General features: G+C 28.9%; 1 protein-coding gene across 10 annotated transcripts in view; it reads left to right on the top strand.

The window, feature by feature from the left end:
- LOC107451019 (uncharacterized) overlaps positions 1 to 18,444 on the top strand; it is a 227,555-nt gene that overhangs the window by 206,683 nt on the left and 2,428 nt on the right. For 8 of the 10 annotated variants that reach the window (XM_071187637.2, XM_016066980.4, XM_016066976.4 and 5 more), the window contains 6 exons: positions 243 to 376; positions 2,522 to 2,714; positions 7,278 to 7,481; positions 9,162 to 9,767; positions 11,420 to 12,234; positions 15,918 to 16,005. In XM_071187637.2, coding sequence (XP_071043738.2) covers positions 243 to 376; positions 2,522 to 2,714; positions 7,278 to 7,481; positions 9,162 to 9,767; positions 11,420 to 12,234; positions 15,918 to 16,005 — 2,040 coding nt within the window. The remainder of the gene's footprint in view (positions 1 to 242; positions 377 to 2,521; positions 2,715 to 7,277; positions 7,482 to 9,161; positions 9,768 to 11,419; positions 12,235 to 15,917; positions 16,006 to 18,444) is intronic. The other 2 variants (XM_071187638.2, XM_016066978.4) reach the window with 1 other exon arrangement.

An 18,444-nucleotide genomic window follows, 5' to 3' on the forward strand; every position in this document is an offset into this window, starting at 1 on the left:
GGATATATAAAGAGGTTTGGGCAATATAGTGATAAGCCACTCTTTTTTACTTCAAGCTGTTTCTTAGCATTGTTTCCAGATAAGATGGGGGTTCAGAATTTCAACTAGATGACAACATAGTATTTTCTGCACGGAAATCCTAGGGTTTTACATACAAAACTCTCTTTTAAACAATATAAAAAGTGGCTTACCCTGATATTGCCTCAAACGTTTCTTTGTTAAATAAAATATTTTAATTTTAGAGTATTGAAGGACAATTTCCGAAACCAGAAACTTTTTACATCATCATTGGCTCAAATCCAGTGACGTGTTTACGGCATGTTGACCGAAGATTGTGGTGTGGAACAGGAAACCGTGTAGTGATACTAAATGCGAGGTAAAATTTTACATTTCCTTTGATTTTTAGAGTAAGTTGGAAAAGTTGATTTTTTTATTGCAAAAAACCCAATTTTAAAATATAATTTTCTCCTTATGCCTTGCATCTTTAGAAAAAAAGCATATACTTTTAAAATTAAGAAAGTGAAGTAACTAATACATACAGCTACGGATTTTCTTAGTTGCTACACACATTCTAAATTCTAAAAGTTATGCATCAATCGTTATTTTAATGAATTATGTTTAAAATAAATCCAACAACCACAATATATGAGCAATTTAAATATATATAAATTACAGAGACTCAATGACTAATATGCTTTACTGGTTACGAATTCTAGTTATCTTTGGAAATTACTATTTTAATTCAATGGAAATAGAAAATATCTTTTACTAAAAGCAAACAGTTGAAAGGTTTTTCCTAGTATAAGGCACTAAAAAAATTAGACAAGTTGAAAAACGGCTAATTGAAAAATATGGTTTGTGTTTAATTTGAAATAGAAAAAAATTCGAAAAGCTTTTTGTTAGATACATAAACATTTTTGTGCATATAACACAACCTAGAAGAATGAATCTGATAGGGTTTTAGTCAATAAAGATTAGTCAATATATTGAACCATTTTAGTACCAAATTTATTTATTTATAAATTGAAGGACTTTGAGAAAAATAGTGGCAAGCCTTTTTTTTTTTTTTTTTTCGATTGCATTATTTTTACAAATTGTTTCTGAGGTATCTTCCTGATTGGTATTTTACAGGTTTCTAAAAATTCTTCTAGATAATTGCCCAATCCTCAAAAATATGTAATAACCTACATAGAAATCATGGTGTTTTTCGCAAAAAATACCAGCATGAACAATTAAAATATGTGGCTAACCATATGATGCCCCAAACATTTCAATTTCACTGTTAAGTACTAATGGTCGGAATGTTTATGATAAATTATTCAGCTATTACGCTTTTATTATTTATTGTATAATTCATTCGGCAAAATATTTATACTAGTGTATATGTTGATTTCTTTTTATTTATTGAGTTAAATATACCTTTTGAAGTATTTAATTTTTTTTATTTTCATAAAACTTTATTAAATAGACATCCTACTAAGTGAGTTATTTTAGAGTCTATTAAAGATAGAATTAGTTCCTTCTAATGTCGTTTTAAAATGAAATGAATATTTTAATAAATTAAATTGAGACTATTGTGGAACTACTATTACATTTTATCCGAAATTAAATGTTATTAATGCAATATTTAAACTAGCTGTGATAAAAGTGATAGACCTAAATTTAAAGTGAAAAAAAAATCAAATTTGGAGATATTATGGAAAAAGAAATATACATTTTACATTTACATTTTCAGTTTAAAAATATTTTTATTTTTATTTTAATGACCGGTTTAAAAATTGCCTGGTCCAGTTTCAGGCTTTTCTAACAGTAAAATTAACCAAATCAAAATTATTTTTATCAAAAAGCATTAAAAGTTTATCAACATTCTTGTACGAAAAGTGGTCCATAAAATTTATTAGTTTATCATTTATTACAAAACGTAACGTATTCATAAATCTGTGTAATTTTTGCATTTTTTCTCAAAATGGTAGTATGTAAGATTAGCAACTTTTGATTAATCATTAACTTTTAACACAAAAGAGAAACCAAAATAAATACTTAAAATATCTCAGTGATGTATCAAAAATGCAGGAAATGCAATTAAAAGTAATAATTATATAAACATTTTAAGAAATTGTGTCTAGTCTTAAGACAACTGAAAACATTAAAACGAATTAAGCAGAAATAGAAATGCTGGGAAAAAAAGCCGAATGAAAAAATTATTTTTAAAAAAAAATCTTAAATTAAATAACTAGCTTTAAATTTGTATATATACTTGAAATTGTTTTTAGCAAAAACACAAAATTTTCTTAACGTTTTTTTTTGTTTGTTTTTTTTAAATTTTGAGGAAACATAGAACGAGTAAACGCCCATTTTAAAAACTTTATAAAGGCCTTCAAATTTTTTTTCATTTAAAAAAATTCCAACCATTGTTAAAAATCAACTTAATCTAGTTTTTGCTACAAAAATTGTTTTCTACTTTACAACCCGTTATTGCTCCTACGTCCACCTTTCTATGATTCAATTTTGCTTTATTTAGAACTTTAGACTCGGTAGATCAGTTTCATACATCATCGAGTTGCTTAGATTACCTGTCAATGCTTGTATCTGACGATCGAGGAGTATGGCTAACTATCAGAGGATCATCTGTACTACAACTTTGGGATCCTCATACATTGACCTGTAAACTTCTGTTTGATGTAAAAGACAATAAATATCCACGATCTCCAAAGGTAAATTTATCTTTTATAAAATATTTTTGTAATATTAATGGCTGCAAGAAACTTAAATATATACATGCCATAACTATCGTAATTAAATATTTTAATTCCCAAGCAACAAAATTTTGTCATATGCTTAAGTTATTTTCTTTTAATTAGTTTTTAAAAATACTTGCTTCAAGAAATTATTATAAAAACCTTTAAAGCTAACAAATTAATGATATCATAAACTTAATAGAAACTTTACAACAAAATTCAAAATTATTAATTGCTTATAAGCATCAAGAGTTATTCCCAAAATCCTATTTAGTATTTATTTATTTATTCCAAAATCATATTTAGTATTAGTATTTATAGGTATCAAGTTGAAGAACAAATACTCTTAGAGAAATTAGATTTTAATGCGCTTTTGCAAATTGATAAGTTCATGAAATACTTTTCAAACTACATACTTTTCAAACTACATACTTTTCAAACTACACTGTTAGAAATTTCTCGGGAAAAAAAAGTTTGATAACAATTTATTTAATTGCTATTTTATCACATTCGACAAAACAATCAAATAACCATAAATAAGATGGTATTCAAACTGTTAACTCTTAGAAAAACCATTGTTAACTGCTTTCACTTAATATGGTTAAACAACCAGAATTTTATCGCACCAACTAGGTCAACCTAATAAAGTCACTTAGTTCCTTACAGCTGAGTACATATTGTAGCCGAGAGGGCTAATCTGTCACCTCAGGACTTACAGAACGAGGATTTTCAAGTTCCAACATTGACACCACAATATTTCTTCCAATCCCTTCAATACAAGAACAGCAATGAAGAGTTTCCAGTATCCTGCACTCCTCGATTTGCGTAATGCATTCTCCAATTCGCGTAACCGAACGAAAAGGCTAGCTTGTGTTTATGGTTTTATACCGTAAAATTAGAAAAAGTTCTTTACTATAAATTTTACCATTAATTGGACAGACAAACTGCTGCCAGTTATTTTATCAAAATTTTAGAATGAAAATTCTAACAGTGTATTTAAAACAAATTAAAATTAAAGCAAATGGTAGTGTAGACTTGTTTTTCTATCGATAACTCAAAGTCTAGATATATTTCAGAGAATGAATGGCACCTCCTCGTGTCTGTTTGTTGATCCACAGAACGAGAGCTTACAAACGAATATTGAACCACGCACAAAAAAGGAACAATTTACGTGGAAATATATTTCATGTAATTTGCAAAACGCAGCAATTGATAAATTTATCGGCACCTATATTTTTCACACCAAAGGTAGGAAACGAATTCTTACACTTTGAAACAGCAAGTATTACTACTGTGTTAAACATATGTATTTCAAAACTTGTCATAAGTTCTTCGGATTTATCGATAGTTAGTATACTTTTCAATATTCTAATTCAGATATATTTTAAACTTGTTAATCAAATTGAATGACATTAACATCAAAAATCTATTTTCTTAGTGATTACCAAGGGTCTGTTGAGAAAATCAATTTTTCATGTGGTTATGACATACTGAGTGAGCAATTTTTGTAAAACATAAATGCATGAACTCCAAGCACATTTTAGGCATTAAGGAACAATTAACACGCATGTCTGCTTATGCATGCATTTAAGTTCCGTTATAAAGTTTACTTTCTTTAATTAATTATTGAAATACATTAAGACTTATAGAAGTTTTTCCTAAAGTTAAAGTATAGAAAAATTCTGCATTTAGATTTTTTTTTTTTTTTTTTTTTTTTTTTTTTGCAAGAAATATAATTTGTAAGTTACGAACATCATGTAATTTATTGCTTGCGAATAATCTGTTACACAAAATGTACCGGATGTCCCGAATATAATCGACGATTTGAGAAATCATCTTTTTAATAAAATGGAAAGGATAGAAATGCACTGTATTCTGTGTTCTGCTTAGGAAACTTTTCTTCTAACCAAGTTTCAAATTTAGTTAATAAGTTCGTCAACCGATGGTGCTTTAACTAAAAAAGCTACGAAACAATGTTTTTAAAATAGCAACCATATGCTGCAATAACTTAGGTCAGTCTAAGGACATAATTAACAGACGCCTGTAGCAAAATATTTTAGTTTAAATGATCTCGCATGCTGCAAAAAATATTGTCTTATACGAGAGTTAGAACTTTTACTGTGGCAACTTTTTATTCGAAACTGGTACAAAAAGATACGCGTTATCAAGTTAAATTGTTCTTCAATGTCAATAGTCACCAGCATTGTCTACCTGTTGCTCGTGATATGTAAGTCGTAGGATAACTTTAACAGCGCTTGTTCTGTTGATAATTTTGATGGAATGTTCTACAACCTGAAGAATCTGTAGAACAATTCTAAAGCGAGTGCTTCGAAATGGTTTCTTCGTTTAGGTCACAGAGTAAGTCTAAGGTCTCAGTCACAGTTTAAGTGGTACAGCACTTTCTTAACAGTAGACCTTTTTCTTCTTCGCTGACACTAGGATGACCTAGCAGTGTATGTCTGACAAATTTTGGTACCTCTCATTAAAGATTTCTAACCCCCATCTTGTCCCTTTTCTGTAAGATAATGAAGATACTCTGCAAGACGCTTTAACACCCCGATGATACTCTCACGCCATTTGAATTCTACCAGATTCAATGTCTACGCAATTCCTATGCTCCACTTTCGAAAATATCATGACAACACTAAATTAGACCACCGGCTAATATGAGACTCTGTTCTTCTCGTTAGTGCTCATACAGCTAATGTCGCAAAAATGTCAATTTGAGCTCATTTGCTCTGAGGTAAGGTAGGTATGTAAATAACGTGTAGCATAAGCGACATTATTCGTTTCCGTTGCATGTTGTCTCTATAGCAGTGTTGCCACTATAATTCGTTCCTACCCTCATAGTTTCAAAGTCATCAGCGCCACATATTGAAAAACTTTTTAACTAATTTGGAAATTTAGTGAAAAAAATAAATCCTGAAGCAAAATGCGGAGAAACAGTTCACTCCTATCTCCGTTCATTCTTTTTTTTTTTAATTGATATTTCAAATCGTCAGTCAATTATGAAACTCCCAGCATCTTTGTTTGCCTTATTTGAGTAATGAAAAATATTAGTTATTAAATTGAATTTAAGAAATATGTGATTGACTGAAGAATTTTTTATACTTTAACACAAGGAAACAACCATTTTAAGGTATTAAAATTTGGCTGCTCTTACCTTAGAAGCTAACTACAGTTACATTCTTAAAACAGATCATCAACCAGCATGAGCTACTTTACCAATGGAATGAAATTAGAATCTGCAATTATAGATTTTATTTTATACTTAGTAGCAAGTCGATAAAATTGTAGCGAATCACATAGCAGAAAACAGTTCAATAGTTATTATATCAATTGTATAAAATATATACTAGTTTATTTTTGTAACATTACCTTCGAACTAACATCATTTATTTTTTCTGTAGCAAATTATCAATAGTAGTATCAATAAAAGATTTCGTGGAAGCCATGATTAAACTGACATTGTTTGGAGCACAAAAATTTGAAAATCAAGGTCCTTATGTACGATAAAATACAGTAGCCATTTTTCTACACTGACAAGAAACATGTTTTAAAAGCATTAATGAAAATATCCTTGCATTTTCTTTAAAAATTTACTTCTTAAGTAACAAACTGAAACTTTAAATGAAATAATAATCGTTTGAAGAGAATATAGGTAAAGCAGGGTAGAGCGGAGTACCAAGTTTAAAATATGTTTTAAAAATACTTAATAGATGATTAAAAGAAGCAGAAAATGTTTCTTTGAACACATTATATTTTTATATTCTTAAAAATACAATATTTTTTTGGAAAATAAAGGATAACTGTTTGTTTATTCGAAAACAGAATATTATATCAGGTATCCTGTCGTGTCCCAGGTATAGGGCAGAACGGGATGGTAAGGGAAATTAATTATAAAAACATATAAAACAAATGGAAATGCAGAAAAAATAAACTTGCCCTATAATTATATAGTTTTAAATTTTAAATAGCTAGTTTCAATAAATCTAATCTCTTAAGACGGAGTTTGCAAGAAAGTACGGGTAAGATATTACAAATGAGTAAAAGGTTATAGTAAATTTATCTTTAACTATGAATGTGAACATTTTCTTCCCTTAGCAATCTTTTTAAATCTTTTTAAATACAAGCTGAATAGGGCATTTCTCCATTCCGCTTTTGAAACATGATTTATGTTAAAACGATAAGGTCACTCAGAAAATACTTGTATTCAAACATTTAATAACACTAATCAAAAGACAATTAAACGTGCTTTAAGCATATACTAGCTTTAAATGTAATGTTAACAAGTATGGGTACCTTTTCTTGGTAACAAAATTTATACAACACAGGAATTAAACTTTTGATTTTTATTAAAGATATTTCATTTTATTTTAAATAAAACCTTTAAATGCTTCCGCCATTTTAGTGCAGAACTTTCTAAAAAGAAAGGCAGGAAAAGAACCTCTCTTTCAATTATAACAACGCTGTAAACTAATTATGAAAACAGCGTAATACATGAATAGTTTTATTTACAAATTTTCTTTTAAACATTAGACTGGTGAAGAAGAAATTGGAGGTTCTAGGATAACAGCTTTATTACCGCTCTCAGGCAGCGTGATTGTTGGTACTGCAGAGGGTTCTCTCATAATATATGATGTTGTAACGAAGCTCTCAAGAAGTCCAAGTACTGCTGAGTTTGGATCGACTCCAAGTAATAGAAGACAGCCTGTTGCAGATCATATTCAACAAAAAATACAGGTAGTTCGCATCTCTTGTTTAAAATAAAAGCGTGTAAATGTATATTTTATATTAAAATTAGGTAATCTAGTAGTATAATTCTAGTTGGCAACCAAAACCAATTCATATCACATTTAAAATGAAATGGTTTCTATAAATTTACAAAAAGAAAAAATTTAAGATTAAGTGTACAGGTACAGTTATAAAATAACTTTGTTGATGGTAGATCTACACTGTAAAAAAATAAAACTTAGTAAATCTTTAAACAGTATTTGGAGCAAAGCTTCTCATTATCCCTAAGTTCAGTTAAATGAAAGATCATTTTATTTTAGCTACACCATAAAATGTAAAGTATGATCGAGAAATACTTCCATGGTGCAACTGACTGCACCAAAATTTAATAAAAGACACAAAACGATGTCTGTAAACTGTACAATATTTGCTAACGATGCCCTGTTTTTTTTACAACTCGATCTCGGTGTATGGGGGCTACTAATGCATGTTGTTTCAAGTATCAACTTATTTATTAGATAGGTAAATGTTTTATTTGCATTAATTAAAGTTTATTTCTTTTATGTTGCCTTTTTGAATTTGGTTGGAGGTAGAAAATGGTTAGAGGTATGTCATAAAATAACCTACTTCTGGTAAATAGTTTTGTTACGGTAAATAGCAACCTTGGCTTACATTTGAGCACTTTGAGAATACCTAATAATGGTGCAACCTTCCTCTGCTTCTATAAAAGAAAAAAGAGAAAGAATGAAAATAGGTGTTTTGTTTCTTCGAAACACCTACCTTTAGTGCAATCTTCTACTGATATTTGAAGCTAGTGAAGATACCAAAATATGATAAAATGGAACTCCATTTATATAGCCTGCAAACGAATACCAATTTTTGGTGCAACGTGGCTCGAAATTTTTAACAGCGTAGTGTGTATACCGTTCAAGCAAACAGAATAAAATTTTGTATAAATAGACAATAAGGTGTGCGCTCAAGAATAGGATCATGAACGATTATTTAACTTTCACAGCTGCGGTTACAATAACCAAATTTAGAAATTTTCAAATGGCAACACTAATCTTTTTTTATCGAAATATGATGCTCTTAGTAAAACTTAAAATGGAATTAAAACGATATTTTTATTATGAAAAATAACGGCGTTCAGTTGAAATGAAGATAAGAATATTTTATAAGTTGTCGCTCCGAAAGTCAATGTGAAGACAGATGAAGGTTAAGTGATTTGAATTGTTGCGTGTTGTTTTCTTGCTTTTTTCTTCATCTCTTCCTAGCATCGCCGCCACTATCCATGCTAAAAACAGCCTTCCAACTTAATTTCATTTTTTTTTTTAAGTTCTCAGTTTGAAGAAAAAAAGATGCTGCTGTTTTAAAATTTCAAATTATAATACTGTAACCTTAATCGTCAGAGCTGAATAATCGTTCTTAACACTTTTCTTGAGCCTCATTAGGTTTTTTAACAAAATTTTACTCCATTCTCTCGAATGATATGTTTGCCAGAAGAACAAATATATCCACAAAGTAATTTAATCACCACGTATTTCTCATAAATAAGAAGTTTAAATATCTTGTTTTAAATTCCTTTTACGGTATCATTTAAAATGTACTTAATTTATAAAAGAAAAAAATTATCAAATATTTTTTCTACTTTTGCACGCTTTTAAATTTAATTGTTTAAATTAATTTTAGCAGCTGTTAATGGAGAAAAAACGAGAAGACAATTCTGATGGTCGTCATCGAGTAGACAGTGGCTGTTACACCACACCTCGCAGATCTTCTCTTCTCATTCCATTAAATAATGAATGCCAGAATTCACCAGAAAATGCTGCAGTCGAATTATCTCAAGAAGTTCAAGAAGAAGCAGAATTAGAATGTAGCTCTCCGGAAGATCAAAGTGAAGCCACAAGTCATTCGACTGTGAAAAGAGCTGATACAGCAGAAAGAGCATCTTTAACCTCTCCTGAATCCCAATCTTATGAAGAGCAGAATGAGGACAACTTGAAAAAAATTGATACTGATCGAGATGATTCTGGACATTCATCAGCTCCAGGAAAAATCATAGACACAACGACAAAACGACTTTGTACCTGTACTCATTCTGGTTCAAACACTGTGAAATGTCGACATTGCCTTTTAGAAGCTAGTGAAGCTTTGCGAAAGCTGTTTGACAAGTATAGTTTAAGCATTAATTCAACGAACCATGTGGATTATAACACGCGATATCAAAACCTCCTCAATAGTACACAAAATAGAACTATTTCCTTGGAGAAAAATTTAAAGAAAGATGAAACTAGAGTAAGTACTTATGTTAAACTACGGACAAAAATTTAGTCTCCCATTGAAAAATCTTGAAGAGCATCATTTAATTACGCGTTTGGTCTTGATAACTGCATGTTTTCGGCTAATGAGTGAGTCCAAAAAGTTTATTAGATACCTCGCATCCACTTCAAGCTGATCATGTAAATTCATGAAATTGCGGGGGTGCTGATTTAAACGTTTTTCCGCTATTTCAAACATGTAACACAAATTTCTAAGGTTTCAAGCCAGATGATTTTACAGGCCAATCGAGATATAATCGAGAAACCAGTCAAATATTTTCCAGCTCAATGCTGTTAACGTCTTGAAAAATAGGGGTATAGTATCAACAGCATACTAATCTTTAACGAATGAACTGAAAGGCAACAGCTGATCATCTAGAATGCTAAAAAAGCATCCTGATTTATGTTAACTATCCCAATCTAGAAAAATCTCAGACCACCTTTAACTTTTCTTGATTTCTTTAGAGGTGACTAATCTTTTGTCCGGTGAGCCTATTTTTAAACCTTTAAAAGTTATTGCTTTAAGTTTTAAAATGCATTAGGATTAGAATCATGAATTGTAAGCAGAATTTCATTTAGTTAAGGATTATCTATCTAATTTATATATTTTAATCTAGAAAATTTTTGAGTTCAAGTCATATGTACTTTTTTTATCAACCGGAATTCCAACCAAATCTTCTAACTAGCACCTTGAATTTAAAATTTAAATTATATTTTAAATCAATTTACTCAACAAAACAAATTAATAAGCTCTATCACAGAAATAACTCAAGGGTTTGATTATTTTACGTCTTCTTTATAAGGCAATTATTCGGCTTATGTTATTAAATGCAGTATAATCAAATTTAGGACAGTAAATGTGCTAAAAGCGCGCATTTTGTTTAAATAGTTAATAAAAAAATATGTATGGTTGCAATATTTTTCAAAAACTATTCCTTACTCCGGAAGGACAGCTATATTTTATTTGAGATAAGTTTCTCTATACAGATTCCTTGGGGCCCCTGAAACTTTGCAAGTAATGTTTTTGTGTTTTTCCTTACGAATTGTCTCTCTAGAATTAAGAATTAACAAAAATTGAAATAATTATTAGCTTAAATTATCTAATTCTATTACAATTCTCTCAAGTTATAAATCATTCAAAATTTCATATATAAACAATATATACATTTGATTTAAGAATCCGACCAGTATGACTCTTGACAGTTTTGTGCCTATTGCTCCGGCATTTCTAAATCGAGCCTTGATGACTATCTAAATATAATTATATTTTACTACCAGAATAATTATAAGCTTAAATTGAAATAATTATAAGCTTAAATTTTCTAATTATATTACAATTCTCTCAAGTTATAAATCATTCAAAATTTCATATATAAACAATATATACATTTGATTTAAGATTCCGACCATTATGGCTCTTGACAGTTTTGTGTTTATTGCTCCGGGATTTCTAAATCGGGCCTTGATGACTATCTGAGTATAATTATATTTCACTACCATGAAATATTCAGTTGTACATTTATTAGATTCATTATGTTTCAAATATATCAATAAAAAAAATTCTAAATTTATTTTCAAGTTTATTTTTCTGAAAAAAATTATCATTAATATATTTTAATCCATTTGCAGGTCAAAACAAACGATTCCCAAAGTGAACGAAAATCTGCAGAAGACTCTTGGTCAGACAGCTCTGTCGAACTCCCTCCAAATTGCAATGGAGAAAACGAAGTAAAAAGGTCTTCCCGAGGTTCACATCAATCAACAGATTCTCAAAAAAGTGAAATTCCAAACATATCACAACAAATTAAGAACAATGCACTTTTGAGAGCTATCAGTGCTGATGATGTGACTCAATGGGTGAAATCTCAAGAAACGTTAACTTCGTCATTGGCAAGTGATAGTTATGATTTTGATGATGTTTTCGTTTCGTATACTGAAGACGAATCCTCCGCGCGAAATAAAATATTTCGTGAAACGGATGGCATTTTAGAATCAATCAAAGTAAGAGCGTTAACGCAACGTCGATCCTCTAATGTTCTGGAGTACTCTGGAACAAGCTCTGCTTTATCACAAAGAACAGATCTATGGTTAAGTGATGCTAAATCATCTTGGTTTGATACTGCGTCTACTTCATCAGCTGGATTTTCATTTTCACGATTAAAAGATGTTAGAACTCAACTGCCCACATGGGGCACTGTGACATCTGAAAATGAAGCGTCTGAAGCTCCGCTAAACTCTTTCAGTTATGAAGACTCGGTGACAGACTCTTCGGTGAGTGGTACCCGAGATATTCTTCAGCTCGGAGACTGGAGTACGCATAAAAGCAGTGAGACTGCTAGTAATGTATCTTTTTCCTCTACAGAAGTGCCATATGCCTTTGAACTTAATCTTCAAGAAAAAATTAAAATATCTGATAAACCCATTAAGTGTTTGTTAGAAACAAGGTAAGGACATAAAGCATATAATAATTAGAGGGTTGGGACTGTATAGTTATAAGCTACATTTTCAAATTCGCCTGAAAAGATTTTAGAAAAAAAAAACACGATTTTGTATGCTCTGCAGCTATGTAGTGGAAATTCCGGTAACTTGTTGAATACTTATCTAGAAACAATAATGAGGAATAGTTTCCGGCAAACACCTTAGAAAAAGTGTGGCGTACTATTATATTGCTCCAACCTTTCCTTTTAATAAAAAGACAAGAGGTAGCTTCTGAATTCTCTTCTAGTATAAATTGCAATTTAATTCATTGAAGCAGATAGTACACTGGCTTTCCTTTTATATATTTATTCTAACGCTCTAGTTACAAACATAAATATATCTTGGTATTTTTTAATAATAAAAAGCAGTCTAATATTTACTAAAAAATCTGCTGGACTATCGGTATTTGTACTAAAATATAAAATCCAAAAAGTGTAGTTAGATTTTTTTTTTCATTCCTATTCAAATATTTATCAAAATATGATTTTGTAAATTAAAGAAATTTTGATAATGAATAACTGTTTCTCTTAGATCTAAATAAATGCAAATATGTACATATTTGAAAAATTATTGCCTGGAAGTGGCCCGTGTTTGGAAGATTTTACCTTTAACGGAGAAAACGACAACGGTGTTTCACGCTGTATTTCATAACCATAAATTATTAAAATGCTACTAATAATATTTTTCACTTATTATGACCAAAATTAATTCAAAATAATGAAAAAAAGTATGAGAAATATGTTTAATAAAAATTGTACGTCAAAAGTTGATAGTTTTTTTATAAAAGTACTTAAAAGATGGCTATTTATATAGTTTTTAATATCTGTTGTCTGCTTTAATAACTGTTTCAATGCTTGATTTATTCTCATTTTGAAATACACAATATTTATTTTTCATTCCGACATTATTATGTATAATATTTATTAATTTAAGATAGATTAATTTTGCTTCATGTTGTGTATATATGATCCCAATTATCATTTAATAATTTAAACATAAGACAATTAATAATATGGATGAACTTAACTATATTAAATTCATTTTTATTAGCAGTTTACATAATTATATCTTTGTTCTTCTTCTCCCTATTATTATTGCATCAGATAAATTTATTGCATCATTAGATTTCATTATTTAAAAGTGCTTATTATTTTAAGTTTCTTACCTTGCGTTTGGCGTAGCATAGACCAACGCAATCATGTCAGCTTATCAAACTCTTCCTCATTTATAGACTACAAAATTCAGATAAAGTAACCAATAAAAATCGAAATTTTTAATGTTTTTCAAAATTCATCAGATATTATCTAATATTTTACATGAAGTTTTGAAATATATAAAGTATATATGTTTTTTTTAATTCGACCGAATTATATTCGAGTTTTGCTTGTTAAATTTTATAATACATCTGAACTTACGTAAAAGTTTATAAATTTATGAAAACTCCTTTAACTGTGGAAACTCATCTTTTTTGTAGTTATTTTATCTTCGTCAATGCAGTCATCAACATGATTTTTGCTTTGTTTTATTTTACTTTTTAAAAAAATTAAAATGCATGAAACTCAGCAAGATGAAAATTAAACAAGACATTTACACACCTCCAGTTAAAAAAAAAAAAAAAAAAAAAAAAAAAAAAAAAAAAAATTTAAAAAAAAAAAAAAAAAAAAAAAACTGTAGCCTAAATCATAACTGAATCGTATAAGCGAACTCTTCAACTTCGCGATTTCAATATTTGAAAAACTAATTTAAAATTCAGTCGATGGTAGAAAGGCGTCATTGTTACAATAAATTGCTAATTTCTGAAAATTACCTGCACAAACAGTTTCAAAGGGAAAAAAAATTTGTACAAGTTAAAAACTAATTAAAGAGTTCAAAATCCTTTGAGAAGGGCAAAAATATGTATTGTTATGACGAATAACGGTATATCTGGTAAAATTAATGCTATGGTAATTAAAATCATAATTTAATGAAGCTTTTTTTTACCACTCGTTATAAAGGCAGAAAAGTTTCTAATCCCTGACGTTTTTGGCAAAATACATACTAGAACTCCAACGCTACCCCATCCTGTAGTTTAAGTTAAGGAGCTTGAACCAATTATTTTTATATTCGGAAATCAAAACCGTATACTCTGTAGAGCACAAAATATGATTGTCATTCAGTGAATAATTTTTGAACAAAAAGTATAAAAACTCTTTCTATATAAAGGGATACTCCTTGTAAATAGAATAGGCTTCTCAATTTTGCGCAATTTCCTCCCTCTCCGTTACCATAGTATCCACAAATCTTGCTTTTTACCCACGGGGGTATATTCCCACTTCTTACTGAAACCTACTGAAGAGTGGAAAAAGCAAAAATTTCCGTAACCATAGTAACGGAGAGAGGGAACATTAAGATTCTATTTACAATATAACACTTTCCATTGTTTTTTACTAGTTCTTTATCATAATAGTTCAATTTTGGTTTATTATATTAGTTTGCCTTTTCCTTAAAAACCAATTTTTGTTTATTCGTTCTAAATTTTTGACAGAACTATGTGTTATATTAAATTTTAATTATGCTAAAAAAATTATTATGCTATGTAATTTTTTGAAATTCTCTTTAATTATGTCTTGCTTTGTTTAACTTGTGGTAATAAAAAGAAGCATTTTGTCAACTCATAAAGGGGAGTCGGTAGGGCATATATCAATAATACTAAAACTAACCTTTTTCGATATATCTTAAGAAACTACTTATGATATCGGTTTGAAATTTTTTGAGATTATATCAGTTGTAAATTGTGATAATGTTTTAGCGTTAACAGGAATAGTTTGTGAGTTATTAAAGATTTTTTGCTCAAAAATGATGAAACTTTTTTAAAAAATTAAAAGTCCTCAGTTCATAATAGTTTTTTAAAAAAAATTTCACCGAAGATATGCATTAACAGTTATAACAGTATAACAGTGTAAACGCATATACGTAAATACTGTGTGAAAAAAATTTAGCAATATCTAGTTTAGATACTGAGAAAGGGTACATTGAAAAATATCTTACCGACTCTCCTTAATGATTTTTAAGAGTATAAAAATTAAACACGTAACTCAAAAATTCCTAAACAAAGTTTTAAATAACTTTTTATAAAAATAGATCTGGAATTTCTAACTGTCTAATATTAAACTAGGTTTTTTTCTTTTCTTTTTTTTAAAGTAAATCCTAAAGGAGTAATTATTTAAAACAAACATTCCATTTTAACAATTCATTTCCATTTTTCTACAAATTTATCTAAATTCATGTTAAGTTTATAATCATCACCAAAAACAAGTGTAATAATAATGATTATGCATTGTTTTACCTTACTATCTTTTAGAGATTCTTTGAAGTTCAAACTTAATTTAGTAATGTATAACCATAGATTTTCTGTAGATAATTTTTAAAATTATGATAAAAAAAAATAATGTTTATCACATTATCCAATTTTTGATTACTGCGCAAGACATTTAGAAATTTCCTTTCCTTCCACGAATAATTAACTCAAAATTTTGATAAATAGCCATAACCAAATATGTAAAAATATTCACATATTAAAAACAGGTTATTTCATTCGCTTATCTTACTCTGAATACAATTTTTATTGCATACAACGAAAGAGATTTAAATGTAATAAAAAAATTTTTAGATGCGGTACTGAGCCTACTATCATTAGCTGTGCAGGATGTTATGGAGATGATGAAGCAGTGCTTAAGTGGACCAAAGTGGGTAATGAAGTAAGTATTTGCTTTATTAAAAACTCAAGTTAACCCTTTAACTCTCATAATCCTATTTTAAGAATGGTTCTAAGACTGTACCATAGGGGTGCACAACCTTTTTCAGTGAAGGGCCACATGCACAGCAGATTGACCAATGAAGGGCCGCATGCCAAAGTGTTTAGACCGACATATTGAAAGCAATTGTTGGTGGTGATTGTTATATAAACATCATTGTTTATATAACACTAAATTCTTTTTGTCGGTTAACCTTGTAATCTCTTTGCAGAAAATACAATACTTTAAAACGTTTAAAATTAGAAAATGCAAAACTGATTACTTAAGAAGGAAAACAGAATTCGAAAATCAGAATCAATTTATCAGAAAAAATTTAGTTAAATTGAAATAATTAAAAAACTATGGAAGAATTGAAATTTTTTTTATCACATTACAAAATACAAAAGTCCATTTAAACATAAATTTTAACGTTAAATTTTTTTTTCATAGAATTAAATTTCAAATAAATAGTTATTAATATAAATTCAAGTTAAATACTTTGATTTAAAGAAAGTTTATAGGGTTAAAAATGATTAAAACTAAAACAAAACCCCTTAAGTGAAAAATAAGATTTAGCATTTATTAGGGAATGTACTTTAACTTTCAGACATTTTTATTTTAAATTAATAATAAGAGGCTGAGAGAGGGAAGAAAAAGAAAGAAAGAAAACACATTAAATTTTAAGGAACTATATTCTTTAATAATAAAAAACTATTAAGATACTTGTTTACAACTTTTCATGACAAATATATTTTTAATATCACACTTACTATTTACAATCAATTAACAATCAATAAAATTTACATTACTTTACGAAACGTATCTTGATTAAATTTTTTATACAGTTAAAATTTAATGATATACAAATCATTTCCCAGCATATAATCATAAATGATATAAAATGCTCCAAGAAGGTAGAAAATGGTTTAAAAAATTTCTTAATGGTTATACTGTAATTTGCAAAATTTTTGAATATTGTGATAATTTTATCTACTTGATCATGTGACATTTTTTGAGCCATTAAATGAAAATGTAATGATTGTATTTAAAGACTACTCTGTAATTTTGAACAAGCCAAATTCATTCTGGAAAACAGTCTTTCGACAGAAGCTGTTGTTGTGGGTAGTATTAAACTTAGAGCAAATAACATAATCAGTTTTGGAATTTGTCCTAGATGGTGTTCTTCCTTTCTGGGTTTTTAAATCGCGGAAATACAAATAGCGATGTGTTATATTTTAATTGCTTATATATGAATTGCTATGTGTTATTTTTTAATTGCTTGAATACGAATTGCCATGTGTGATTTCTAAATTGCGTAAATAAAAAACTCGATGCTTGTTTTTCAAATCGCGTGAATACGAATCGTGTGGCTTTTAAATTGTGAAAGGACTACTCACAACACTTGATTTTTAAAATGCATGAATATGAATCGCGATCTATGGTTTTTAAGACGCGTGCATATGAATTGCGAGAAAAGTAGCAACGGATGATATTTTAAACGCCAGAACACGAATCGCGATATGTGATTTTAAATCCCGTAAATACGAAACGCGATGGATTATTTTTAAATCTCGTTAATGTTAATACGAAATGCGATGCGCAATTTTCAGATAGCGTAAATACAATTATGATGTATGACTTTTAAATTACCTGTGACAACAAAAAGAATAGGTTCGATGTGTGTTGTTAAACTTGCACGTGTTCATGGGACTAAAGAATTATGCCGTGTTTTGAATTATTTTTTTTGCAAAACGGACCGCGTTTAATATAAACACATCTCGTTTTTTTTTCCTGGGAAGGTGTTGATTTGGCTAAGATACGTAATTACTTTTTGAGTTACGAAAAAAAATTAAAACTGAATCGAATTTCACGAGTTGTAATATTATGTGAAAATATCAGGTATATTTTAAATCACAAATAAAAATGCAGCAATAACGGGAAAGAAGAAAAAACACGTTCTAAAAACCTCTTAAAAAATGCGTGTTAAAATCGGTACAACGCAGATGATAAAATCGGCGCAAACAGAGCACGTAAAAAATAATTATTTTAATGCGCGATTCAAAACTCGCTTGCTGTCAAACCATAGTTTTAAAAATATCATAATCTTTTTAAATCACGGGGAAAACGTAATAACTACTAAAACAATAACCAAAATACTTTTATATTTCAGATGAAATTGGAGTAAATAAAGTCCATCAAAATTTTATGTAATTTAAATGCGGGATTTGAAATTAAAATGTCGCAATAGCGTATAAAAAATATCGGTACTTTCAAAACCTTGTATAAATGTGTAGCAATAATTTCTAAAATAACGATTGAAAAATAATTTGATTTGCGATAAAATCGTTACAAATAAGCCACGTCAAAAAATGGTTATCTAAATGAGCGATTCTTTACTCGCGA

Source organism: Parasteatoda tepidariorum, chromosome 11, assembly GCF_982258835.1.
Source record: "Parasteatoda tepidariorum strain Cologne lab strain chromosome 11, Ptep-v5.0, whole genome shotgun sequence".
Lineage (NCBI taxonomy): Eukaryota > Metazoa > Arthropoda > Arachnida > Araneae > Theridiidae > Parasteatoda > Parasteatoda tepidariorum.